At 31.4% G+C, this 27,869-nt stretch overlaps 2 protein-coding genes across 2 annotated transcripts; both read left to right on the forward strand.

Moving 5' to 3' along the window:
* Nucleotides 1–13,323: 13,323 nt before the first annotated feature.
* On the forward strand, nt 13,324–18,083 carry LOC129307817 (uncharacterized). The gene is made up of 10 exons (XM_054948724.1): nt 13,324–13,901; nt 14,333–14,430; nt 14,548–14,593; nt 14,888–14,970; nt 15,056–15,120; nt 15,469–15,530; nt 16,889–16,948; nt 17,195–17,227; nt 17,581–17,646; nt 17,741–18,083. The coding sequence occupies exons 1-10, from the start codon at nt 13,464–13,466 to the stop codon at nt 17,783–17,785; spliced, it is 996 nt and encodes a 331-aa protein (XP_054804699.1). The 5' UTR covers nt 13,324–13,463; the 3' UTR covers nt 17,786–18,083.
* A 2,617-nt stretch (nt 18,084–20,700) lies between these two features.
* On the forward strand, nt 20,701–27,045 carry LOC129309535 (probable glucan 1,3-alpha-glucosidase). The gene is made up of 6 exons (XM_054951141.1): nt 20,701–22,411; nt 24,125–24,398; nt 24,513–24,648; nt 25,169–25,379; nt 25,506–25,712; nt 26,400–27,045. Exons 1-6 carry the CDS (start codon nt 20,831–20,833, stop codon nt 26,766–26,768), a joined length of 2,778 nt encoding a protein of 925 aa, XP_054807116.1. The 5' UTR covers nt 20,701–20,830; the 3' UTR covers nt 26,769–27,045.
* Nucleotides 27,046–27,869: the final 824 nt, after the last annotated feature.

Genomic DNA, 27,869 nt, shown 5'->3' on the forward strand with positions numbered 1-27,869 from the left:
ATGTTTAATGTCCAAAATAATCATGAATTTTTTAATATATATTTTTTAACTAATTAATAACTAAAGAAAATTAAATTTAAAATTATAAATAATAAGTAAAAAATTTTAAATATTTAAAATAGAAGAGAAGAGAGAGAAAGCATAAGTCATGAATCAATGTAGAAATCAATAACACTACTTGTTTATAATAATTAAACATGTGATACATAAATTTATTCATTCATAGAATGATATTTCATCTAATCTAATTTTTTAATTTAAATTCTACATCTAACACCAATAACTTTAAAGCTTGATGCTAATTTAAAAACATAAATAATTATAAACTAATGTATAATCATCAGTATTTTTTACTATTTATTCTTTAGATATTTTTTATATTATAATTATAAATATAAATATTAAAATAAATAATATAACAACCTCGAGAAGTAAAAAAATTAAAATAAATAATACAAATGATATTGTATTAATTATATTTATAGTTTACTTTAAACAAAATAAATAATATAATTTGTAATTTTATAAATTAAAAGAATTAAATTGAAGTATTTAAGGATAGTAATGATATTTTATAATTTTTAATATATGTGTGTGTTTGTATAGTTTAATAATGCGTGTGTGTATTTAATTATGCAATAATAGACTACAAATTCATTCTAACTCAGTGACAAAATGATTAGACATAAAAGAAAGAGGTCACGGGTTCAAATTTTGGAGGAGATAACTTTCAAAATGAAAATATAAATTGGTGACATGATGACATGTGGTGTGTGGTGAGAGCGACATATGAAGAGTGACATGGCGTCACATAGCGTGAGGTGAGGGCGACATGTGGAGGATGACATGGCGCCATGTGATGCAAGATGGGGCCCTATGTAGAGGGTGACATAGCGCCACGTGGGGTGAGGTGAGGCGCCATGTGGATGGTGATGTGGTGCCATGTGTGTAAGTGAATCAATATTACTTTTCAGCGGTGACAAAATAGTTGTTACTGATGTGTGGTTTTTACGGCGACAAAATGTCGCCGTCGATTTTCAAAAAACATATATAGAAGACTGCATAAAGTAAAACATAGAAGGTCAAAAAAAGAATAAATTAATGTAGAATATTTAAAAAAACATGTTTATTCAAGTGGGTTTGAATAATGCTGCACATGAATTTATGCACATATCATGTAGGAGTTAGAGCCGATAATTTGAACGAGATAAGCTAATTCAAGTGAGCCTCAATTTGGGTTAACTTATTTAGATTGAGATTAAAATACCTAAATATATGAAAAAGTTTATGTAATCAAGTTCGATCCTAATACCTCAGGCTTTCGGGCTAATTATTCAGGCTAGCCTAGATATTTGACTTGTTAAATATTATTTTACTTTTATTTTTTAGCTAATTTTAATTTTTCATATTAAAAAATTAATATTATTTTACTTTTATTTTTTTAGCTAATTTCAATTTTTTATATTAAAAAATTAATATTTTTATTTTTTATATCTTATTTAAATATTATTTTATTACTAATAAATAAAGAATTCACGTATTTGGGCTGAACATATTTAGGTTCGGGCCTTAATTTTTTCAGGCTTATTCAGGCAATCAAAATAAACCTGGAGTAACAAATTTTTTTTTTTAACTTTCAAGTCCAACTCTAAAATTTTTTAAACTTATTTCAGCTTGGCTCAAATTACCACCTCTATCCAGAATGGTTTAGTCAAGCAACTTATCAAAGGCATCACAAAAAACGTGGTGTGTGTCTGTTTGTTTAAGATGAAAAAATAAATAAATTTTAAAAAGTTCAGATATTTTATAAAAAAGCATACATTATTTCATGTTTGGTTATAATAATAAAAATAATTATTTGTTAATTATTTTTAAATTTTATGATATCTTCCTTAATTTTTGTTTTATAAAAATAATTTATTACTATATTATTTTAAATTTTTATGATATATTTGTATGTCTCTCCTTTTTAAAAAATTCTCTTTTATCTATCATGTTAGAGTATTTTAAAAAATTACTCAAAACAACTTTTTAAAATAATAAAAATTTTGCTTTTTTTTAGATTTAAATTATTTTCAAAAATTTTAAAAAATATCATAAAAACTCAAAAAATAAATTTTTTATAAAATAAGCAAAAAAAAGGCTCATTTATACTATAATATATTATATTATTAAAAATAATAAGATGCAAAATGCAAATATCAATTTATAATTACAAATATAAATCTCATATACAATCTAAAAATTACATTTAAAACTTAAATATTTTATCTGTATTTAAAAATTATGAATTTATACTCATTTGAATCGATATTTGCAGCACCTTTTTTTAGAAATTTTGTTGGGATATAAATGTTATTAATTCAAATTTTTGAAACTTAACTGTTGTTATTCATTAAAAAATGCATTCATGTTCTTATTTTTTGGTTTAGGGCAAGATTTAGGTGCTTGACATTATATACTTAATATATTTTAATTAATTGAATCAAATCAAAATAAGTGGAATTTAACATGTTAATAATATTAATAATAATATTTGTTATATAATAAATAATATATAAAAAATATACATGTCTTCATTTAGTTAAAATTAAGCACATTAAACATATAAGGTTAAGCATATATTTTTTTCTTTTTTATTTATTCCATAAGCCATAGTAGATGAGTCACCTCAATTAATTCCCTCAATTAAAATTTGTGTCAAATAGTGAGATTTGTATTATAAGTGTGTGTGGGGTTTGGATACACGATACTCCCTCTCGTTTTATTTATTAGTTATTTTAAAAATATTTCATGGAAACAAAGAAAAATATTTAAACTTATTAACTATCTGGATATTTTTTAAATTTCTAACTTTATCCTAATTAAATAGACATTATTTAATAACTTATTTCTTCTTACCAACGTTTAATAAAGGATAAAATAAAAAATTTATAATAAACATTTAATAGTATAACTTATAAATACAAAATTAAAAAATTCTCTTTATCTTATAAATAAAAATGGCGTGATGTAGTATTTTGTATTGAGTATATGAAATGTCAGGTGCGGAGGAACTGGGACATTTTTACTTGATTCCGAATTATATTTGTATGCGTGACATCGAATATGTAAATTACTATATTCTCCTCGATCATCTTCTCAGAATTCTTTTGAATTTAATGAGAAGATTAAAGGAAGAGATCAGGAACCACAAAAAGTGATGGGGAATATATTGAAGCTTTTGACCTAGAGACTGAGTGGGTGATCAATACAAATATGAAGAATCAAGCATCCAATCCAACCTGACTCATGCCTTTAAGGCAGTTCCCATGATTTTTGTTTTTTTAATTAGTGAAAGGAGCAGACTTTATTGATTGAAAAAAAAGATCTCCCTCAAAATAAAAATAATGAGTAAACATCTTTCAATTACATTATTAAATACATTAAAGTTAAGATTCAAACCCTCAACTATATTCACATTAGTTTATTAATTAATGCTAGTTCCGTGTTCTACGAGAGAGGTTGCTGGCGCTTGGGGGATATATTTCTATATGTATGCACACACATATAGATATATAATTGATACTTTTAATATATATATATATATATATAGATAGATAGTTTTACTTAATGCTTAGTCTTTATCATCAAACTTTTGATTATATCTTGAATTTAGCTCAAATATACTTCCTCTGTCTTTATATATAAAATGTTGTTAGCATATTTTTTAATAAATAAATTATTATATCTTTATTAAATTGAAAAGAGAAGAAGATAAGAACTTTTATTAATTTATTTAAAAAAAAATTCGTTTTTTATTTTTAATAATTAGGAGTAAAATTGAATTATTATTAAATTTTTAATTAAAAAACTAATTTTTATTAATTTATATAATTATGTTAGAAATATTTTATATACAACCACGGAGAGAGTCATTAATTATGTAGCAATTAATACATTATGGATGTACATGATGATCACCTAATTATCAAATAATTTAACATATCTTGTGACATGTCACATACGTGAGTTAATTTTTTTTTCTGATCTAAATCGCATATACACATTTAATAATGCGCGACGGTTGTCTAATCACATCAACGTTTAAGACGGGGACTGATTAAAGTATAAATTCATGTATATGAATGATTAGTATATGTAAAATTTTGTAATTAATAATCCAATTCTGTGGAATAAATATCTGTACGATTGATCTGTTTTTGTCCTATCTGTTATCGGTCACACCTGTCATATATGCTTTGAAAGTTGAAACGATCCTCTCAATCTCAATATGCTTCTTATATGATTGTCTAGAAGTGAAGCAAAAAGGTGAAAAGGCAGAGATGAGGGACATATATGAAAGCAACCAGTGGCTGGTATATAAGAAAATGGCACAAGATACTTATGATGTTTTGACCAACTAATTCGATCTGCTTAATTATAATTTATAAATTAGAGGATTAATCATCAGTTCAAGCTATGGCTAGGCCGTCAAAATTAAAAGCAGGCTTGATGCTTGATTATTGCCTACTTTTCTCCCAATTAACTGCTTTTCTAGATGCTGCAATCTTGCCCCTATTGACCACGACGTTCCAACATGTGATTATTATATTACTTTTTTGCCTAATTATTGCGATGCACCATTTTCCTAAAGAAAGATTAATATAATATCACGAGCACATTTGGGTGCAAATAAATGATCCGTGAGAGAGATGCAATCTTATCAAGCAAGGCATCCACTAACGTAAACGTTGATAATTTATTATATAAATTCAATACACCATATCATTTATAATCTGTTCAATAAAAATATATTATCCATTTATATAGTTGTAAATATAAATTTATTTTGTCCATGACCATAATAGAAAGAAAAAAATGAAAAAAAATTTCAAAAATAAAACTATTAAAAATAATAACATATAAGAAATTATTAATTGAATTGGTGCTAATATGGCATATTTTTATTAAATAGATTATAAATAACATAATGCACTAAGTCCATGCAAAATATTTCTACAAACATGTTAGGAAATATCTAAAAATTAAAAGGTGTTCAATTTAAAGAGCATTAGTATTCACAACCTCTTAAGATGGGTATAGTATTTTCCTTTCTCTTACCTTCTATTTTTAAACTTCTCACCCATAAATTTAACGGTTGAATATCAATTTGGACCATGAACTATAGGTTCAGGAACGATTTAAATCCTAAGCTTTGAAAAGGTGCATTATGAACCCTAAACAGTTAAAGTTGAAGCAATTTGACCCCTACCATTAACTCTCAACAAACGTCCGTCAAATTCATTTGGAGAAAATTACACTTTAGGCACCAATATGATAGAAGTTTGTTGAGAGTTAATGATAAAGGTCAAATTGTCTCAACTTTAATTGTTTAATATTTAGAATGTACTTTTTTAAAAGTTTAGAGTTCAAATAGCCCTTGAACCTATAATTCAAGGTCAAAATTGCATATTAACTATTTTGTATTTTTAAAAATATACTCTAATCAATAATAATTCAACAGTAATCAAAAAAAGTATATTTTACATATTATTTCAATTTTTAAAAAAATTAAAGAAGTGTATAAGTTTTTTAGTTTGAATTGATTGGTGAGGGTAAAAATTTATAAAACAAAAGAAAATACCTTTATGATAAATAAGGAGACAGAGAAAAAAGTGTATGAAGAGGAATCTATTTTAAATTTTTTCTTAACAAAAAATGATAATTTTTTTGACCAAAATTATTATGAGATTCCATTACGTCAAAGACCAAATAGAAAAAAATATAAAAGTGTGCTTATAATGAAAGATTATGTTACGCTCCTATTATTATCACTAATTACCTATCAAAACCTTACCTAACAAAAATAAAAATAGTCAACTTGACATCATCTCATTTATATCCACCAACAGGGATGGAACTATGTGTAGCATGAGGGGGCCAAGAGTTCTCACCCCTTCCATGTCTATATGAAGTAAAACACCAACCATATATTAAAAAAAAAACACCACCACCTACTTTGGTTATAAAAAAAAAATTAGGTACTTAAAGTTATAGACTTAATGCAATTTCTTCAATCAAATCAGAAAATTTAGATTTTAAATTTAAAAAAGTAAAAAAATCAATAACAAGAGATAGTTATATAGGTAAAAGTCGTAGCTTAAAAAATCATCTGATTTTAATTAAAAAAATTTGTCCATATAAGTTTAAATATTTTAAAAAATTATTATTATTATTATTTAATTAGTTAGTTTTAAATTACTTAAATTAGTAATATTTATTAAATTAAAAAACTTGGCCCCCCTCAGATTTCAAGTTTGGTTCCGCCCCTGCCTGTAACACCCTGTCCTATTATCTAGACACTTAACAAACAATTATTAAAGAACAAAGGCTACACTCTATTTAATTCAAAGCATACTTTTTTTGTGACATCATAATTTAACATATAATCAAATTTTAAAAATTTTAATTTAAGCCAGTTTATGGTAGACTACTATCCAATAACTAAAAGCAAATATAACGAAAGAAATATGGTCTAAACATGACAAAAGGTCCTATAGTCATGGCAAAAAGTAAATATAATCACGCAATGTGCTGCAAGGTGTACGAGAGCTAAGGTCTCATTCCTCCAGTGCCTTCCCTTAATTCTTACTTAGGCTCTCTCCTGAAAAATGTTAAAGAAGGGGTGAGCACTGGCGTCTTAATAACTCAAAGTTTAACCATGCATGCGCAAACTATAATTATACAATTATACAATCAATATACAAGTGAATTCATAAAAATCATTTAGTGATAATATAAAAATTTCACACCATACAGCTTATAACATGTCAATATACAGTACCAAAAATCTCCCTTATTACTCCATCCATCCTTATTTCGCTGATTGGAACCATAGGCTTAAATATGGTCTGGCCCACACATTGGACTGATCAAGCTTTTCTAGTACTTGAGATGTACTCGACCAAAGATACAGAGCTCAAGCCCAGATTATGGCTCCTCTCATTGAAAAACCCAAACTAAAAGGTGTCACTATCTCACATTTTCCCTTTACAAACCTGGCAAGGTAAGTATTGAAGAATGAGGCTTTTTTAAACAAAAGGTCAACCATTGTGCATGCAATAGAGGCTAACCATGTGGTTATTGAATCATATATGTATCAACATCGTCATCTCCTCATCAACCCATCCCCTAATGCATACTGCACATAACAACACTTACATTGTGTACAAGCATGCTTAAAAAGGAATAGACTTATCTCATTCAATTAACTCAACGTGCAAGCATGCTTGAAAGAAATAAACCACTATTAAATTATACATACCATTTTCATCAAATAAAATTCATTAATCTGCATTTATAAACATGCTTGAAAAGAAACAGTAATAATATGTAATCGAGTTACAAGCATACTTGACAGGATTATAAATTTTCTACAATTAAATTTATGATCATATGCATTCGTTATCAAACACACAGCTTGCACATCTATAGAAAAACCCCGAGTTACTTGTTCGCCTTAAGTGCACGCAACCATGTAGTAAAACCAAGCAAGGAGAGCTCTCAATGAGAGTCTACAGAAATTACATGATATTAATAAAGAATTTAAAGTTACTAAAAATTTTCTATAGCTATCCTAAGTTTACTCTAAAATGATTATAAACCTTAGTGCTATCCATGAGGGCCTAGTATTTTTCTTTAAAATTCACATCACTCTATAATTTAGTTAATTTGTTAATACTCAAGTTTCATGTCAAAATTCAATTATACACGTTTCTAAACTTATACGTCTCAAGTGTTAATCTAAATTATTATTTTATAATTTCTTATATATAATTTATTATACTACTATTTTAAATACGTAATAATAATATGCTTATATATTGTGCGCGCGCGCGCAACTATAATAGGCATCAAAAGGCTAACATATATGTGTTTTGTTAGGTCATACATATAAGGAAAGAAGATAGGCTTTAGTTATATATTTATATATATATGTGTATGTATGCTCTCACGTCCTCTCTCATATATAGAGCCGAGAAAACAGATTGAGTCAGTATATTAGCCCATTCAACCTGCAAATTTTGATGGGTTGGATTGAAAAAATTAGCCTATTTTTTAAAACGGGCTAGACTAGCTCAACCCATAAAAATAACAGGTTAAAACGAGCTAGCCCACAGGCTAAACGGGTTGACCCGTAGGTTAGCCTATTTTTTTAAAAAATAATTTATTTTTTCAATCATAATATATCTTTTTATAAATTTACAATAATGACTATATTTTTTAAATTTATAATTTATGAGTCTCAATCATGTTCTTTATATTTGAAAGATAATATAAATCTTTCTTACAATTTACAAATAAAATTTTTATTATAGTTTGTAAATCAATTATTTATTAATTTTTATAGAAATATTTTGAATATATATTATTTGTCAATCTCATAAGATTTATTGATTGAAATTACAAATATAAATTCATTGATAAAAATAATTTAAATTTAAATTTAAATTTTATTTTAAAAATTAATATGAAAAAAATCATTATCTATATATATGATGTGTTAATTATAATTTTAAGAAATAAAATTATATTTTGCGAGCTAGTCTACAGGCTCGCTAACCCGTCAATGTACAAGTTAGATTGAATTGGGTTTTTCTAACTCGTTTATTTTAATAGGCCAGCCCAACCAGCTAATGCGTTAACCTGTGCGGGTTAACTCACAGGCTGGCTCACAACTCGTTTGCACAACTCTACTCATATGTATATGAAATCATTTAAACTATTATTTTATTAGGTTATATATACATATATAGAGAGAGATTGAAAAGAGGAGGATTTAGTTCCTGTGCGTGCGACCAAAGGATAAAGCAAATTGAAAAACTATTGTTGTTATTATCTTCCTAGGCATGCGAGCAACAAGGCTTGATGCAAACAAATCACTAAGGGAAGAAAAAGAATGACAACTTTTCAGGGAAAAGGACAATTGTTAACAGCTTTATAGGTGTTTATATAGCATATATGAATGTATACCTAAGTGACGCCTCCAGAAGAGAAACCGATTAGGGGATAAAGGAGAAACTGGAAGAGTTAATTGCAGGAGAGCGGTCAGCGGCTGCGTGAAGGGGTAAGAAAAATGAATGATCAGAGGGGTAGGGTTTTCATTAGGTTATAATTTTAAACTTATAATAATTTTTTTTATTATGGTTATCATTATTTAAATAAATATTTATATGAAGAAAATTTTAAAATGGTAAGATATATAATAAAACTTAACAAAATTATCTGACTACTATGATTTCAATTATTATTTAGTTTCAAACATTTGTTAAATTTAATTACTTTAATTATCACTTATTTTATATACACACACAAATTTTTTTTAACTATTTTATACCCAATATTTAATCATGCCCTGTAAAGTGCCTAACAACAATCTACGGCCCAATACAATTGAGAATGTTACAGTGCTTATCAAAAACTTCTTTACTCATTATTATAATTTACAATTTTCTTTTATATAGTTTTATCATTATTATTATCGTCATTATTACTTACCTTTTTTAATTCTTTCTTCTCATATTCGTGGAAATTTGTAACATTATTAAGGGTTAATATACAATTTGGACCCCAAACTATAGGTCTTGAGGCGATTTAAATCTTAAACTTTTAAAAAGGTGTATTTTAAACCCTAAACAAATATTTATTAAATTGAGGCCTAAAGTATAATTTTTTTCAAATGAATTTGATGGACATTTGTTGAAAGTTAATGGTAGAGGTAAAATTGCTCCAACTTTAATTATTTAAGGTTCAAAATGTACCTTTTTAAAGTTTAAAGTTTAAATTGCCCTTGGATCTCTAGTTCATGGTCCAAATTAATATTTAATCTTAAATTTAAATAAATGTAAAAAATTCAAATGTTATTTGTCATAATCATATTTTTCAATCAATAATGTTTTCTTTAAACCATGAAAGCTTTTAGTTCTTAATATAAAACGAAGTTAAAAGTGATTAATGCTTTTTTTCATTTTATCCTTTACTTTGAATCTTTAGACAACAATTTACTATAGTTATTAATTGTAAAGAATGATAAAATTAAAAAGTTACATATTTTTTAAATAATTTTAAAGATATAATTATAATTTCTTAAAATAAGCATGAAGTGAAGTAAAGTTGGTTAACTTTATTTTATATTAAAAGGTAGGAGGGAGTATGATATTAATATATATTATTGCTGATAAAAAATATATATATTAGATTGAATTTATAGAAAATTCTATCTATAAATGACAAATATAGAGTTTTTGAGAAACAAATGGACCTAGTTAATATGGGGTCAGACAAGAAGCCCTTTATTGATCAAACTCGAGGCCGGGTTTGAACACCCACTGTTTAAAATTTATTTTTTAAAATAAATTGGTCATTCTAATATTACATGTATCTACGTTCCAAAGTACAAACTAAAACATTATAAAATTTAAAATAAGTAATACAAATTCTAATTTTGAAGAACAAATTTAATTTAAAGATATAAGGTATCAAAATATTTTGGGATTAAAATAAGTAACTTGAATTTAAACTTATTTCATGCTTAAAATGATTGGCCTCAAAGGCTCTTTATTAATTTATAAAAAAAATCCTAAATTTTAAAATTAAACTCTTAAAAAATGACTTTAAAAGAGTAATCTAACACATCGGACTCGTATTTCTAATTCTACGTAAATAATATGATTCATTTTAGATTTCATGCAAAACATAAAATAATAAAATAGGTAACTGATTTGAAACACATTTATGAGGATATCTTTGAAGATTGAATTAATCGCAGGAACAAAGTAATTAATGTGCACCAAAACAATAATAGTTCTTTTCCACTTTGTGCTTGCATTGGATTTTTTTTATTTATAATATTTAATATTCAATACTATCAACAATTATTTGTGAAGAAAAAACATATATTAGGGGTGTTCAGTCTGGACTCGTCCCGATTGATCTGGTATCATCTCGATCATATCGAAACAGATTTTGTCCCAACCCGAAAATAATCGGGATGGGACTTTACAGGACGGGACAGGAAAGGGGATCGGGACAGGACGGGATGGGACATGGGATTACCATCGGGACGTCCCGTCCCGTCCCGAATATTATGTATATTATTTTTTATTTTAATTATATTAATTATATTAATATAATTTATACTTATATTAATTATATCAATTATAATTTAATACTTATAATTCTTATTTAAAACTAAAGTTTTTTTATATTGATAATTTTAATGGCATGGAGTAAACATGGCGATATCTTCCTTTATAGTATATTAATTATATTAATATAATTTATTTTTATATCTATCTATTTAATAACTTTTATTTATAATATATTTCTTGCTTTATTTTTAGAAGAGTAATTAGCTTAGCACATCTTCACTAAAGTAGAAGAACAATGATTTAATATTGTATTTGACTTGCCTGTTGTTGTCAATCTTATAACATAAAGATTACCTGTATTTGTTATTATAATGTGTAGTTGTGATTAATATAATTCAATAATTAATTTTAAATTATTGTCATTTATGTACTTGTGTTGTTTTGATTTTAAACTTAATAAATTATATAATTTAAAATTTTAATAAACGTTATTATCCAGATCTTTTTTCGATATTATTTCATTTATCGAGACGGCGGGACGTCCTAATCTTGTCCCGATCCCGTCTCGACTCTTAACGAGATGGGACGACTTTTGGGACGGGATGGGACACGAGACCAAAATTCAGTCTTAATTTTTTTTTTAGGACGGGACACGGGACGAGAGTGTTCCAATCCCATTACATCCCGTGAACATCCCTAACATATACTATCAATCATTTTGAATCCTAGTCGAGCTGGGCCCTATTAGGAAAAATCTCTATCCTAACATGATCTTTTCTTTTCTTTTTATAAAGCTTGCTGAATTACTATACTCTGTACTAAAAAATAATCTCGTAACGCTTGACCTAATATTTATTGGTAGGATTTTGTATTTCTTGTGTTCCACGTGTGAATCGCTTACAAGAGATCTACATATACATATATATAATTTAACATAAAGCTGTCGGGTAACTGCCTTGTGAAAAACACTTGTCTCACAGCGCATGCCTTGAAGATGAGATCATCAGAGAGCCAAATAAAGTGATGAGCGTCTTCTCTGTAAACCCACCAGCCCACATGCTTCTCATGCCCCACAATCACAATTCATCCTTGTCCCCCAAACAAGTTTATTTCTTTTACTTGTTTTTGTTTCTCTAATATCAGCAAAGGAAATACAGAAACGAGTTATTGTTGTGTGATCCTGAGATTCATACACCCGATCTCATATAATAGGTTATGACTTATTATTCTTGACGTCTCTATTTTTTAGATTTAATTTGATTAGATACTAATTAAAAATTTTCAAGAATACATTATTTTGTGGATTATATATATAATACAACATCTCATATCTGATGCCATTGGATCAAATTTAAATATTGCCAGATTGTAAATAGAATATCCCTTTCAATGACATCTTCTACATTTGGGCACAAAATGGAATTATGTGGAAATTTTAGTTCCAGTAGCTAAATATGTGATATCTACATGCATCTTCTATCCTGAAACTACAAGAGAATTAGTAAGACGGACTACGAAGTAAAGGTATATGAGAAAAAGGTCCAAAGTTCTTGGAATGAATTAAGGTTAAATGTCTGCTTGGATAATCTTAAAAATACATTCAAACTGCATTTGATATTTGTTTTTGTCAAATCTAACAAATGGTTGGATTTTCAAATGAACTTTTATCAAATACAAACAGAAAACCAAACACACACCAAATGAATTAAGGTTGTAATCTTAATTCACTTGAAGGACCTTGGGCCTTTTTCTCAAATAAATTAATCTTGGTCCTTAGCAATTTCCCCTCAAACCAATGGTCTGCAGAAATCGGAGACTCAATGGAACGACTGGATAGCTGTATGAGTTTGGTGGGGTTGGCCCAATTTAAAAGCCCAATCTAAACCCGTACCAAGTAACATGGACAACTAAGCCCATTAAACGTCTCACTAAATTTGATTTTGATTGGTTCAGAATCCCAATCTTTACTTCTTCTTCTTCTTCTTTTCAAATAAGTTTTCAGTATTTTAAAATATTATTGACAAATATTAAAAATCATAAATAAGTAAAAGATTAACGATTAAAAAGAATCAAATTAAAACAAGTTAATAAGAGAAAAATTAAACGAACAAGCAAGCAGTGAAGCAGATATCATGGATGCCGTAGGATCTTATATAAAAAAGAAAAACCGTTGATCAAATAACCATAGATAGATAACGAAATAACCAGAGTGTAGCAAGAAGCACCGTTCAGATCTTTCTGCCGCCAACGGCAAGAACATGGTCCACAAGCAAGCGAATTAAAGAAGACGTAGAAGGAGGAGGAGCTGCAGAGATAATAGGGCGAGCCATAATGGCGCTACCAATTTCATCGATGAAATCCCAGTGCTTTTCCCAAATATGCCCTCACCTCAAGCAACCGTTACTTTTGTCTCCGGTTTCAATCTCATTTCCGACTCCTAATTTCAATCCAAGTAGAGTTCGGGTTATTATATTCTGTACCGCGAAGTCGCAGACGGAACCGGTGAAGAAGCGTTCATCTTCGACGGGCAATAAGAAGAAGAGGAAGAAAGGCAAGGATGGGGTTGGTGATTCCCGGGCTTTGGATTTGAGTGATGTTGAAAATGTGAATGATTTTAGCGTCGTTGAAAATGGGCCTTCTAGTTGCAGTTCAAGCTCCAATGCTTCTTTCTCATACCATCCTACTTCACTGCCGAAACCACCAGTTGGTTTTGTTGTAGACGATCAAGGCAAGGTTCTACTAGCTTCCAATAAGCGACTGGCGACACTGGTGAGTTTTTCTTTTTAATGCAACTTACATGATTTTATGTTGAATTATAGTTTTCTGTTGCGAATCTTGCAGAATAAATAGTTTGCCTTAAGCTAAGGAGTACGAGAGGAAGTAAGTTTGGGCAAATAAAATTTATGTGGCCGGATCGTGGCTCAAAATTTCTCATCACATTAAAGTTTGGTGATTGATAGTTAATGGCCTTGTCATGCCAAAGGAAAAAAAAAAAAAAAATCTTACTTTGCGAAAGCATTCGATTTTAGAAATGAGAACTGAAAGAACCTTAATTTTGTGTCATACCATTAGTGCCCTTAGGATGTTTTTGGCACTTGGCTAACGGGTGAAAGTTATGCTTTCATTATTATTATTTTTTTATGGGGTTGGAGTCTCACTGCGCTCCTTATATGTTAAACTTTTGAATAAATCATTAACAGGTTGATCCAGCAAACAACTTTCCCTTAGAGTGTGTCATAAGAAGAGTGTTCAGGAGCTCCCAAGATGATGAATGTATGTTGCTCTGTCCAGTTGATACGTAAGTCAAAAAAAAAAAAAAAAAAAGCCCTCCAAGTTGATATCTCTGGACTTGTATGACTTATCTAACATTCCATTCGATATTTTCTTGACTATGGACTATGGAAATTTACTGCAGGCCTGTTCAAATATTAAAAAGCACAAATGTTGAGGGATGGTCAGCGGTAAGTTTGTGCTATGCAGTCGAAGTCTTAATTTTTGTGTACATTTATGATGTTCCTATTATTCAGTACTGGCGACTCAATAAGATATATTTTTTACAGAATCGTTACTTATTTCTGACGCTGAGATTATCATGTGCTATCATTCCTTGTATTATAAGGTCTAACTGACCTCGAAGTCTCCCATCCACATAAAATAATTCATGGCTTGTTATGAAAAGAAAGGATAATTCCTTTTGCTCATTTTTCTCGTCAAACCTTTTTATACCAATTCGTATTGTGCTTCTGTGTTTTTAGGTCAGTGATGAGGAAGTTGAATCTATTCTTCCTGCTGCTGCTTATGCACTAGCTAAGATAAACATGTATCTAGTTTATAGTGGGTACGTTTGTATTTTACTATCATCTAGAAAGCCATAAAATTAATTAGTGTGTTTGATTGGTAAATATTTCTGTTGTGTCCATCAGATTTTGTTATACAGCACGTGGTGGTTTTTGCTACTCTGAAGAGGACATATTTGATTTTCACACAGGCAATGCTCCTTTCACTAAATTACTTATTCAATGATACCTAAAATTTCTGTGATCTGTATGATCTTAGGAATAGGAGAAAAAGTTAAATTCAAATATCACTGAGAAACAAAAGTTGTGTTCTATATTTCTGATTTTGAAGTGGAGACCATAAACTTTGTATTTATAGCCTCTCACTTTTTATTATCCATCACCATGTGTGTCTACTTAATAGACTAAATTAATCTGTTGTCAGCCATTATCAAGTTATTGCTTAATTTTGTCTCTCCCTGAAGCATCGAGGTCTGTTGCAGAACTAATTTTGATATTTGGCTAAGAGTTAATGCGGGAGTTTTTTTTTTCTCCTCCAGATGATGGTAAAGAAGTGGATGGTTTGCCGACTGAAGGTGTTGAAATTACTTGCTTCAATCTGGTAACCTGACTTGACCGCCTTAACTTACTGAAACATGTGATTGCATTTTTTTTGTTCTTTTATACTTGATTATATTTTCTTTTCTGGTTGTTTATTAGCAAGGCAATAGAGGTGCCTTGCTCTTGCATGTCTTTCCAGAGTTTGGATAAGTTTATCTTGTTATAGTTATATAGGATAATCAACAACAACAACAACAACAAGCAGCCTTATCCTACTAGGTGGGGTCGGCTACATGAATTATATGACGCCATTGTGCTTTATCATTTAATAAGTTTTTAGGAATATTATTAATTAAAAGGTCTCGCTCAACAATCTCCAAAAGTTTTCTTTTTGGTTTTTCTCTACCTTCTTGACGGAGCTCAAAATTATACAAGATAATACAACAACAACAACAATAACAACAAGCCTTTATCCACTAGGTGAGATCGGCTACATGATTGCAAGACGTCATTGTGCTCTATCAGTTATCAAGCTTTTAGGAATATTATTAATTAAGAGATTGCATTCAACAACTTCCAAGAGTGTTCTCTTAGGCCTTCCTCTATCCCTCTTAATCAGGCTCAAAGTTATATGTTCCACTCTTTTCACTAGTGCCTCCCATGGTCTTCTTTGTACATGCCTAAACCATCTTAATCGATTTTCTATCATTTTTTCCTCAATAGGTGCTACTCTCACTTTTTCGCATACGTGCTCATTTTGAATTTTATCTTTATGTGTATGTCCGCACATTTATCGTAACATTCTCATCTCTGCTACTCCAATTTTATGCTCTTGCTGTCTCGTTAGAGCCCAGCATTCACTACTATATAACATGGCCGGTCTGATAGCAATACAATAAAACTTTCCTTTAAGTTTATTAGGCACTTTACGGTTGCAAATAATTCCTTTAGCTTTTCTCCAATTAAACCACCCAGTTTGAATCCTATGTGAAATACCCCCCACTGATTTTGGCATCATTTTGAATAATGGCTCCCAAATATTTAAACTTATTCACTTGAGGTATATAAAAAAAAAAAAAAATTGTGTGCTAGTGTAACTACAAGACGGAGCAGTACTCTAAAATCATGTTGTTGTTACCCATACAAAGGCTCCTCTTGGTTTCCAATTAGCTAGCCTCTTGTGTTGGCTGGTTTAATGTGGTTGCTTTAGTGCTGAATTTGCTTGTTCACCTATGATTTGTTCATCGTGTATGTCAATAAGAGCCTTAATTATTAGTAAGATTCATTTATTGTGCTTTTTGGTTATCTATTTATTGATAATTTGCTGAAGCAACCTTTGACCTGATTTAGTACTTATTAGAGCTAAGAAATAAGTTATCAGGTTTTTTGGCTCATTGACTTGTAGTCTTGTGGTTGTAGGATGGTGCACACTACATGATTTATACACCATCTGATCCGCTTCTTTTTGTTGCTGTGAAGGTGAGCTTCTGGACTTGAAATTTTTTTAATAATTTATCCACTGGTTCAAAAGCAGCTGCGTTCCATCTTTTCTGTGACAATTGTTCTCGTTATAAAAGAAATTTTATAGTTGACTGGAGAGTGTTTCCCAAGAGCTATCGTCAATATGCTGCTAAAGATTTTTTGATTCCCATAAGTCATCTGATTGGCAGGAGAAACATGCCTTTTCAAAGCATAACCCAATGAATTTATTCTTCTTTTCTACAGGACAAGAACGGGATGTTGCAAATTGCTGATGATGTAAGTGGATATATTCATTGAACTATGTAACTTGGTCATTGTTTTCTTTCTCAAATTCAATTTCATGCTCCATGTATTGGAAGTTCTGATTGGATAGAATGCCACATCAAGATTTGTTGATGTTTTTCTACCTGAGGTGTCAACTTTAATAATATCGTGTTCATTCTCATTCTCTACCAAATTGTTTTGCTTGAATGTGCTTACGTGTTGAGTCATAATGTGAAGTCCATTGTTTTCCATTTTAAGGGGTTTAGTGTCAAATTGTCAATGTGAGTGCGAATGCAAAGCATGGGAGATACAAGTTCTGTTTCTGTAAATATTAGAAGTTGCTAACATCAAATATCTGAGAACAGGAACTGCTGGAGGACCCAGCCATCATTAGTGCTATAGATGAGGAAACCGAGTTTAATGCCCTGGTGGTATGTGATTCATTCTTCCAACCCAAACATTTTTCCTTGAGAAAGGTTTGAGTTTGAACTTTAATTTCTCTGTTTGGTGTTGTCATACAAGCAGGAGGAAGAAGCCGCACTTCTTGATTCGCTGATAGGAAAAAGATAACCGGATAGGCTTTGACAGTCAAGCTTTCTCGATGCTTATGAAGTTTTTTTGCCTCTGAAAAGCCTCGTCCTTGTCTAACAGAAAAATTTCAGTCCCCTTTTGTGTAAATGATAAGTTTTGCTTGTATGATATCTATTGCTGAGGCCTGAGGGTACTATCGATTTATTGCGTATGTTAATTGTTCACATAGCCCCTACAATAAAGTTATTGAAACAGTCATATGCTCATGCAACTCAGAATTATTGGGATGTTTGTACTTCAATTTATTTAATTAAGTCTAGCTGCTCTCTTACTGGCATTTCTTTCGTGTGGCGTCTACATTTTGGTTGGGAGTTCACCACCATTTCTTGTTTGTTGTTTTGCTTCTCTTTTGATCATATGATTGGGCTGTATGATGTCACACTAGTATTTTGGTCTGGCACTTGTATTGCTTGTTTTGGATAGTTTAATTTGGTGCCTACGGTAGGCCATACGTGATTATGTGACGGCTGTAAGAATTTTGGCAGACACGTGGTGTATTGTTATCGTGATTTTGGTATTTTGAATTAAACTGGGTTTTATGTCCCTGGGATATATGGAATATTAACTCTGAGTTATAATATAAAGAGAGAGGAGAGAAGATTTTATAAGTACAAGTTCTTACTTCACTCATATTAAATATATGTACTTCAAAAATAAAATATTTTAACATTTAATAGCATTTATAGTATTTAATAAGGGTAAAAGTGTAAAAAGATATGAAAATCATAAAGATATTTTATAAATAGAACCAAAACAAGCGTATTAGTGAAGTCTTGTATTGAGTATATAGACCAGGTCGAGTTACCCATTTATGCTTTTTTCTTTTTATAAAAGTAAACTTTATGAAATTTATGTACTGTCAATTTCAAAATATCCATTCTTATTTATTTTTTTCGTACTGTAAATCTCACATTTACCTTCTTTTTATTATAAGGCTTTTATTATTTTTATCCTCATTTTTTGTTAATTGTTTATTCTCATTTACTATATCATATTTTTAAAATTTTATTATAATATATTTTTAAAAAATTACTATATAAACTTTCAAGAAAAGTCATATGGACAATTAGATATTTCTGCCAATCTACAATATTTGTGAGTTGTCAATTTCAAAATATTCATTCCCATTTTTTATTATAAATCTCACATCCATCTTCTTTACTATGAGGTTTTTATTGTCTTTTATTTTTACCATGAGGCTTTTGCTTTTTTACTCTTATTTATAATAAAAAAATTAGAATGTAATGTGGAATCTAAAATGTGTTCAACATATTTTAAAATTTAAAGACTTCATATTATGTGTTTTGTTTGGGTACTGACATTATATGAGTTGGGAAAATCTAATTACACGTCTTGATTTTTTTTTTTTTTTGAGTGAAAAGGGAAGTATCATTAACTTGAAGCAGAGTTATGCAAACAGTTACAGCAAGAAAGCATTACATCACTGATCTAAGGGAAGAAAGACATATATATGAGTATGATTAATAATAGCTCTAATATGGAAAAGAACACAGTCCACAGCAAAGGTTTCATCTGTGAAGAGACTATGATTTCTGATGTTCTAAAGTTTCCAACAAGTGGTGTTAAGGCCAATCTTTCAGGAAATATTCAATCGGGGATTAAGTAATTGACTAGTGAACCATGGAATCATCTCCCATAAAAATCAAGTAGTAAATCAGATGGCAAAACTTTCTACCAAACGATGGTAGTAAAGGGGCACTAAGTACATGATCCATAGTTTCAACATGAGAATGGCAAAGGAAGCAAGTAGGGTCATCTGTCATCTATCATCTACATCTTTCTCAGTTGGTAAGGAGTTTACCTATGGTCATTAACCACGCAAAAGTATGGATCCGTTAAGCCACAGGTAGTTTTCAAACCTTGGACCAGATTTTATCAATCGAATTCCAATCAATACATTGACAAGTAATATATGTTGATTTAACAGTAAAAGCACCATTTCCAGTCAGGTTCCAATAGCAAGATAGCTTTCCCAGTTCAATTATGTCAAGCTTTCCCAGTTCAATTATGTCAATAGAGACACTGGTAATCTTTTGGAGTATGTGTCGAGATAGCAAATGATCGAACAAGCTCCATTTTCATTGCCCATATTCATTAATGAGATCAGAGACTAGTTTGAGTAAGTCGGATTTGTTAGCATTAAATTCTGGTTTGACTTTTGGGTAGGAGATAATGGACCCCTACATCTCCTATCTTTTGCATGTCTTGAATTTTGATCATAACAAACATATGCAATACTCCATGTCCCCGTTGCTGCATAGTTGGCAACTTTATTAATGGACCATTTAGACTTTAGAGTTAGTTAATTTAATGCAATAAATATCTCTACATCCAAGTCTAGTTAATCAACCATACAAGCTCTCTCTCTCTTCATTGCTCGTGAGTTTTTTTTTTTAAATTCAAAATTGTTATATTTAAAACATGTTTAGACATTAAATATGGATACATCTCCCAGTAGAAATTAGAATTATGAGAAGAAACTAGCTTCTTCTACTAAATTCAACCCCGTTTACACATGCTTTCTCTTCTCTTCCCCTTTTTCTGTAATGAAAAAGTTTAGGTGAATTGAATTATGAGAATTTACTAACATCAGGGCATGCCTTCAGATTCAAAAGAGAATTTATAGATCATCTACTAATAAGATCCTTACATTGAAAGTGAGATTTAATTTTATAACCTTATAAGTAATGGCCTAAATTCTTACCACTTAGATTAACTTTTGTTTTTGGTACAAACTGGACCGACTTTTGTTAATTCTTCTCTTCTCTTTTTTCCCTTTTTCTTCCTTTTTTGGTTCATAGATAATAGATTATAATACAAAATTGGAAACAACCCGAAAACTCATTTAGCCCAAGTACAGGCCCAAAATTCAGGAACTCGAATTAGTTGCCTTCGCCTCGAGCGAGTCGAGCTCTGCTTCGCCTTCGCCGCCGGTGCATTAGTTCATTTCCTACTTTCTTGGTCCTCAATTCATTGCTATGTTCTTCAGCTGACTAGCACCGTATGAGAAACTCCAATCTTCATCTTCATCTTCTCCTTCTCCTCCTTCTCGGTTTGCATCTGAGTTCAGTCCTCTCTTGGAAAAAGGATGAGTTTAGAAGCTGTAACCAGACCCCATTTTGCAAGCGAGCTCGAGCCCGCAAGACGGGCTCCTGCTCTCTTGTCGCCCGCGACGTTTCCATTTCCGATGGCGACGTCGTTGCCAAGCTTGTTTCGAACAGCCCAGAAATTGTTGAAGATCAAAGTGAAATCAAGCCCTTGATTCTCACCCTGTCTGTGTACCAAGACGGGATAATGCGGCTCAAGATTGACGAAGATCATTCTCTGGGTACACCCAAGAAGCGCTTCGAGGTTCCCGATGTGATTGTGTCTGAATTTTCGGGCAAGAAGCTTTGGCTTCAGAGACTTTCAACAGAGACCATCGGCGCAGATTCTGGTCCCTCTTCAATTGTGTATTTATCGGACGGTCATCAAGTGGTTCTTCGTCACGATCCATTCGAGGTTTACGTGCGTGACGGAGCTGGTAATCGAGTGGTTTCCTTGAATTCTCATGGATTATTTGATTTTGAGCAGTTGAGAGAGAAAAGGGAAGAGGATGATTGGGAAGAGAGATTCCGATCGCATACAGATACTAGGCCGTATGGCCCTCAATCGATTAGTTTTGATGTCTCTTTTTATGGGGCTGATTTTGTGTACGGAATTCCCGAGCACGCGACCAGCTTTGCTTTAAAGCCTACTAGAGGTCCTCAAGTCGAGGAATCAGAACCCTATCGATTGTTTAATTTGGATGTTTTTGAGTATCTTCACGATTCGCCATTTGGACTTTATGGGTCGATACCTTACATGCTTTCACATGGGAAGTCGGGGAGGACATCGGGGTTCTTTTGGTTGAATGCAGCTGAAATGCAGATTGATGTTCTAGGAACTGGGTGGGATGCAGAGTCTGGGATTTCGCTTCCTTCATCCCAAAGCCGCATTGATACCTTTTGGATGAGTGAGGCTGGTATTGTTGATGCATTCTTCTTTACTGGTCCTGAGCCCAAGGATGTGATGCGACAGTATATAACTGTAACTGGTGCTCCGGCAATGCCACAGCTGTTCTCAACAGCATATCATCAATGCAGGTGGAACTACCGGGATGAAGAGGATGTTGAGAATGTTGATTCAAATTTTGATGAGCATGACATTCCGTATGATGTTTTGTGGCTTGACATTGAACACACAGATGGGAAGAAGTATTTTACCTGGGATAGTGTTCTTTTCCCACATCCTGAAGAGATGCAGAGAAAGTTGGCTGCAAAGGGCAGGCACATGGTTACCATTGTGGATCCTCACATAAAGCGAGATGAGTCGTTCCACTTGCACAAGGAGGCCACGCAGATAGGGTATTATGTAAAGGATGCAAGAGGCAATGACTACGATGGCTGGTGCTGGCCTGGTTCGTCGTCCTACCCTGACACATTAAATCCTGAGATACGGTCATGGTGGGCTGATAAGTTCTCTTTCCAAAATTATGTTGGTTCAACTCCTTCACTTTACATATGGAATGACATGAATGAACCCTCGGTCTTCAATGGTCCAGAGGTATGTAAATCACTTCAAAGATACAATTTTGGAATAATAAAACTTTTGGTCTCTTAAGTTTGCTTTTGGGATGATAAAACTTTTGGTCTCTTAAGTTTGCTTTAATCAAGTCTTAAAAGTTCTATAACTATACACAATTACACCACATGTATGTCTGTGATTAATATGTCTTTAACCTAAATATTAAAGAATAAGTCACCTTGCTCACATGCATCTTCCGTTCACTCCCCTTATTGTAACCCACCCTGCATCCTCTTCAAATCATAACTACTAATTCTACATAGTTATGAAAATTTAGACTTGATTGATAAAGATTAAACTCCAGCGACTAGATTGATAACTGAGGCAAACTTGAATGATGAAAAATTTCATCATTCGTATAATTTTCTTTGTAGTTTCTTCATTTCAAGATTCTTATTGTAATATGTATAAGTTGCCTTTGCAGTATTTCCTAGTTAAAGTCATTGTTATTTGCTTCATTCTTAACTAGCGTAAAGATACTCATTTTTTTTTTTATTTGGTACACAAAATAGATGATGCAGGGGTATGTAAGATATACTATCCATGCTCGTAATAATTATAAGTCAAATTGCACCAGCCATAAATTGAGAAGTCCTTTCTCTTAACATGTAATGAAGCTTAATATCTCTCGTGGCTAAAATTTTCACTGGTCCTACAGATCTGATGGATGTCAGCACACTACTGCTTTCTTTTTTTCTTTTCTGATCGATAATACTGTAATTTTTAGTGATCCAAATCCTTGTTAATTCTTTGCCATTAACTAGGAAATATAATATACTCCCTCTGTCTTCAAATATAAGCAAATTTTAACCAACTCACAAAGTTTAAGAAAGTTAGTTTATCTTAATAATTATGTCCAATGGAAAATTTTGGACTAAAATGTCCTTGTAATTAATCCTTATTTTCCCCATAATTTAATGATATTATCATTTAATGAAGGGCAATTTAGGAAAGATGATATAAATTCTTCTTGAAAATTGTTGTTTCGCTTAAAAACAAAATTTGCCAGAAGCCATATGAAAGTATTGCTTGCATTAAGGAGTTTACTATGCTAGTACTAGCTTCACACTGTTCTTAAATTTCTAATTTCAAACAATAACGGTTTAACAGTTTCTCCATGTAATGCTGTAAGTTCTTATCTTGATGTTTGTTCTGTCTCATTAGAGCTCTTGGATGATGTATATCCTTGTGAGCCTTGAATTATTGGCACATATATTCTTGTTTCTTCTGAATTTCTGCTTTAAAGTTACTCCCTCAGTTCTTATATATAAGAAGTTTTCTAAAACCTTTTTTTATCTTTAAATATAAGAGGCTGTCAGCATATTTTTTTAATAAATGGATGATTATACCCTTATTACATTGGAAAGGGAAAAATATAAGTACTCTCATTAATTTACTTTGAAAAAAAGAGATTCATTTTTTATTTATAATAATTAGGGGCAAAACTAGAATGTTGCTGTGCTTTTAAGTAGATAATCAACTTTTATTGGTTTGCGTGAGTTGGTTAAAACTATCTTATATATAGGGATGGAGGGAGTATATGACAATCAAAGTAGATAGCAAACTTTTTTGTCTATTTGTAATACACACAAGGAAAAAGGATTTATCTACTTTCATGACATGTCACTTAAGTGTTATGTCCACCTCTAAATTTGAGATTGAATATGTGGTTTGCTTCTTGACCATATCCAGGTGACAATGCCCAGAGATTGTTTACACTATGGAGGTGTGGAACATCGGGAACTGCATAATGTCTACGGTTACTATTTCCATATGGCAACAGCTGATGGGCTAGTGAAACGTGGTGAGGGGAAAGATAGGCCATTTGTTTTGTCGAGGGCATTCTTTGCGGGAACTCAAAGGCATGGAGCAGTTTGGACTGGGGATAACACAGCTGATTGGGATCAGCTTAGAGTTTCTGTTCCAATGGTTTTAACCCTTGGCCTTACTGGACTACCATTCTCAGGTTGGGATTTAAAGTCAATGTGCTCTTGCAGTTGCTGGTGTTCTTTTCTTTCTTTGTTTTTTCCCCCAATTTTTATCTTTAACTACATGCTTGTATCTCAATTACATCTTGCAGGTGCCGATGTTGGGGGCTTTTTTGGGAATCCTGAAACTGAGTTATTGGTTCGCTGGTATCAATTAGGTGCTTACTATCCTTTCTTCAGGGCCCATGCCCATCATGACACTAAAAGACGAGAACCATGGCTGTTTGGGTAGGATTTGCATTAAGATTTCATTCTGGCTTTTTATTATGCTTGTTTATTTTCTTTTTTGTTAAACAAAGTTACAAACATTTGGTACTTTTTTCTTTTCCCTTACCAAGACCTGACTGCCCTATTTTATAAGTTACTTGTTAGGCAATTGATTGTCATGATCCTCTTCCCCTTTCCAAAAATATTAGTGAATATTTTATTAAAATAATTAAGATTACTTGGTGAAAAAATGATATTGTTAGTCAGCCTCATTCTGAAATAGGTAAACCTGCCCCCTGATGTATTATACCAAATTTGTGTAAATTTATTGTCTGGTCTCCGCTTTTGGAGTTATTTTCTTTCTCAAAACATGGGTGCTAGATGGCTGAAATACATTATTTGCCACCCCTGTGGCCCTGCCACAGTAATAACTGACAGAAGTTGAATTGCATATCCTAATATTCACCTTTTTTATATTTAACCTGAGCTACACAAGTCTATTTGCAAGGATTGTTAACTAATGGTTCTTACTTTATTGCAGAGAAAAGAATACAGAAGTTATAAAGGATTCGATACATGTTCGTTATGCATTGCTCCCGTATTTCTACACTTTGTTCAGAGAGGCTAACTTAACTGGTACTCCTGTCCTGAGACCATTGTGGATGGAATTCCCATCTGATGAGGCTACTTTTAGCAACGATGAAGCTTTCATGGTTGGAAACAGCCTTTTAGTCCAAGGAATTTATACTGAGGTGCTCTTGTGATTTACCGACTACTTCTTTAGTTTCTTTCAGTATTTTGTTTGCATATCCTTTTCATTTCATTTATTCTCGTCAGCAGCTCTTAAATTAATTTCTGTAGTTCTTTCTTCCTGCTAGGGAGCTAAACATGTATCAGTCTATCTACCTGGAAAGCAATCATGGTATGATCTAAGAACTGGAAATGTGTACAAGGGAGGGTTGACCCACAAGTTGAAGACTACTGAGGAGAGTATCCCTGCTTTCCAGAGGGCTGGAACCATTGTACCAAGGAAAGACCGATTCCGACGAAGTTCCACACAGATGATAAATGATCCCTATACTCTGGTATGTGTACCTGTTTTGCTGTAAACCTTCTGATTATGCATGCATGAGTAGGAGTCACATGTCTAACTTCATCTCTCAAATTCTTTTATCCTACCTTTCTCTGTTTCAATATATAGGAGGTCTTGGACTTTTGGCCTTTTATTCAAACTCTCTGCAGTCATATATATGTTACCATGGAATTTGGTCTTGCTAGTTCCCTATGTACTTGGCATTAACAGGACCACTTTGAACACTCAGGGATGTTTTCAGAAAATGTTTGTTGCTTGCTGTGTAATATTTCTGTTGCCACCTGACCAAACAGTAGAATTAAGTTGATGAATAGTGATGTGTGCAATTGTATGGTTTGCGTGTTTTGTTGTACTATTAAGAGGATGAGAAGCATAAAGAACTTGGCTAACTTAATGTACCGCATCTGCGTGTCAATTCATAAAATTTTGTCATTTAAATATTTAACAACTTTAAGTCAATTTTGATCTTATTTTTTAAATCGTCTGATTATGTCAGCCAAGCCTGAATAGTTTGTTTATTAAACCATTTGAACTCGAGTGTCTTGGCTTCACTTTTCTTGTTTATGCTCCTTTGCCAGTATCTTAAGGAGGCTGATGACGCCTGACAGTAATGGAAATTAAACTATTTGTTTGCATCATAATAATTGATGATATTATTATTGTCACTTCACTTTGACAGGTCATAGCTCTCAACAGTTCTCAAGCAGCTGAAGGTGAACTCTATATTGATGATGGCAGTAGCTTTAATTTCCTGCAAGGAGCCTACATCTATCGCCGATTTGTTTTCGCCGATGGAAAGCTTACATCTGTGAATCTTGCACCTGCTTCCCAGGGCAGTGTTCAGTATCATTCAAATGCTGTCATTGAAAGGATTGTCCTCTTGGGATATGCTTCTCGCTCAAAGAATGCACTGATTGAACCATCCAATGAAAGGGTTGAAATTGAGAATGCCCCTCTTTGGATTCAAAGATCGCATGGTTCTCATGCTATGACCATCCGGAAGCCTGATGTCGGCATTGCAGATGATTGGACGATAAAAATTTTGTAACACAATCAGATTTCAACCTCGAGGTTCAAGCAAACAGAGTTGAGGCAAGAAAATCTTTTAGAAGAAATGAATGCGGTTAATGTGGTTTGAGCAGATTGTCTTACAATTGAATTTTGAAAGTTGCAACTCTGCCCACCGCAATTTATTTGATGAGGATAATTTTGTATCATCTAAAATGGTATGTCCTTTTGTTGTGTTAATTGCAGAAGGGAATAACTTGTTATGAAATACCCTATTAAAGGAATGCTAAAAGATAAACATGGTAAGTCTTTCCAAATTGACTGCATTACTACTGTTTATTCGCAGCTAAATCTTTTGGCAAATGAAAAATCAAACGGCTTTTATGTTTAGAGAGAAGTCATTCAAGCATTATGTTTCAAGTCTTGAGCAAAAGCATTAAGCTGATGGATCTAGTTGGATGAGCTCGTAGGGAGTCCCAGTCATAATTCATGCAAAGCCAGTGAGTTGTGATTTAAACAATTACTATAAGTAGTATTTATTAATAATTTTGAAATATAAGTGATTTACTCCACTTTTATAAATTCGTTTTCAAGAAGACAGTATGATAGTTAAGGTTTTTTTTAAAAAAAAAAGATTTAATGACATTTAGATTCTAATAATTTTATAAAAAAAAACAATTGTAAATATCTATTCAAATGATTGCAAATTTAAATAAAACATTTACAAACTAAATATAATTTTTAATTTGCAACACTTTTTTTTTTTATAATTGCCTAAATCATTTGTAAGTTATAATTTAATTTTAAAATTTTATTGAAAAATCTAACTATCATTAAATTAAGAATAAATTTCATGTTTGATTGTTCAACTATCCATCAATTGCCCGAAAACAAATTGTTAGCATTTACAGTTTGACCACATAAAAATCATCCAATCTGAGCTGAAAAATTAATAAAGCAATCATTTAATGAGTCCAATTAATCTTCAAAATCAATTTCGAATAGACTAAACTAATGAAAAAATGATTTATTATTGTCAGAAATAAAGTTGACAATCAATGATAAAGATTTAAGATGTCTCAACCCATTTCACATGAGCTTAGCCTTATAAACTAATATTATATTTATATATATATAATAA

Source organism: Prosopis cineraria, unplaced genomic scaffold, assembly GCF_029017545.1.
Source record: "Prosopis cineraria cultivar Desert tree isolate PC_DT_omini unplaced genomic scaffold, ASM2901754v1 PC4, whole genome shotgun sequence".
Classification (NCBI taxonomy): Eukaryota; Viridiplantae; Streptophyta; class Magnoliopsida; order Fabales; family Fabaceae; genus Prosopis; species Prosopis cineraria.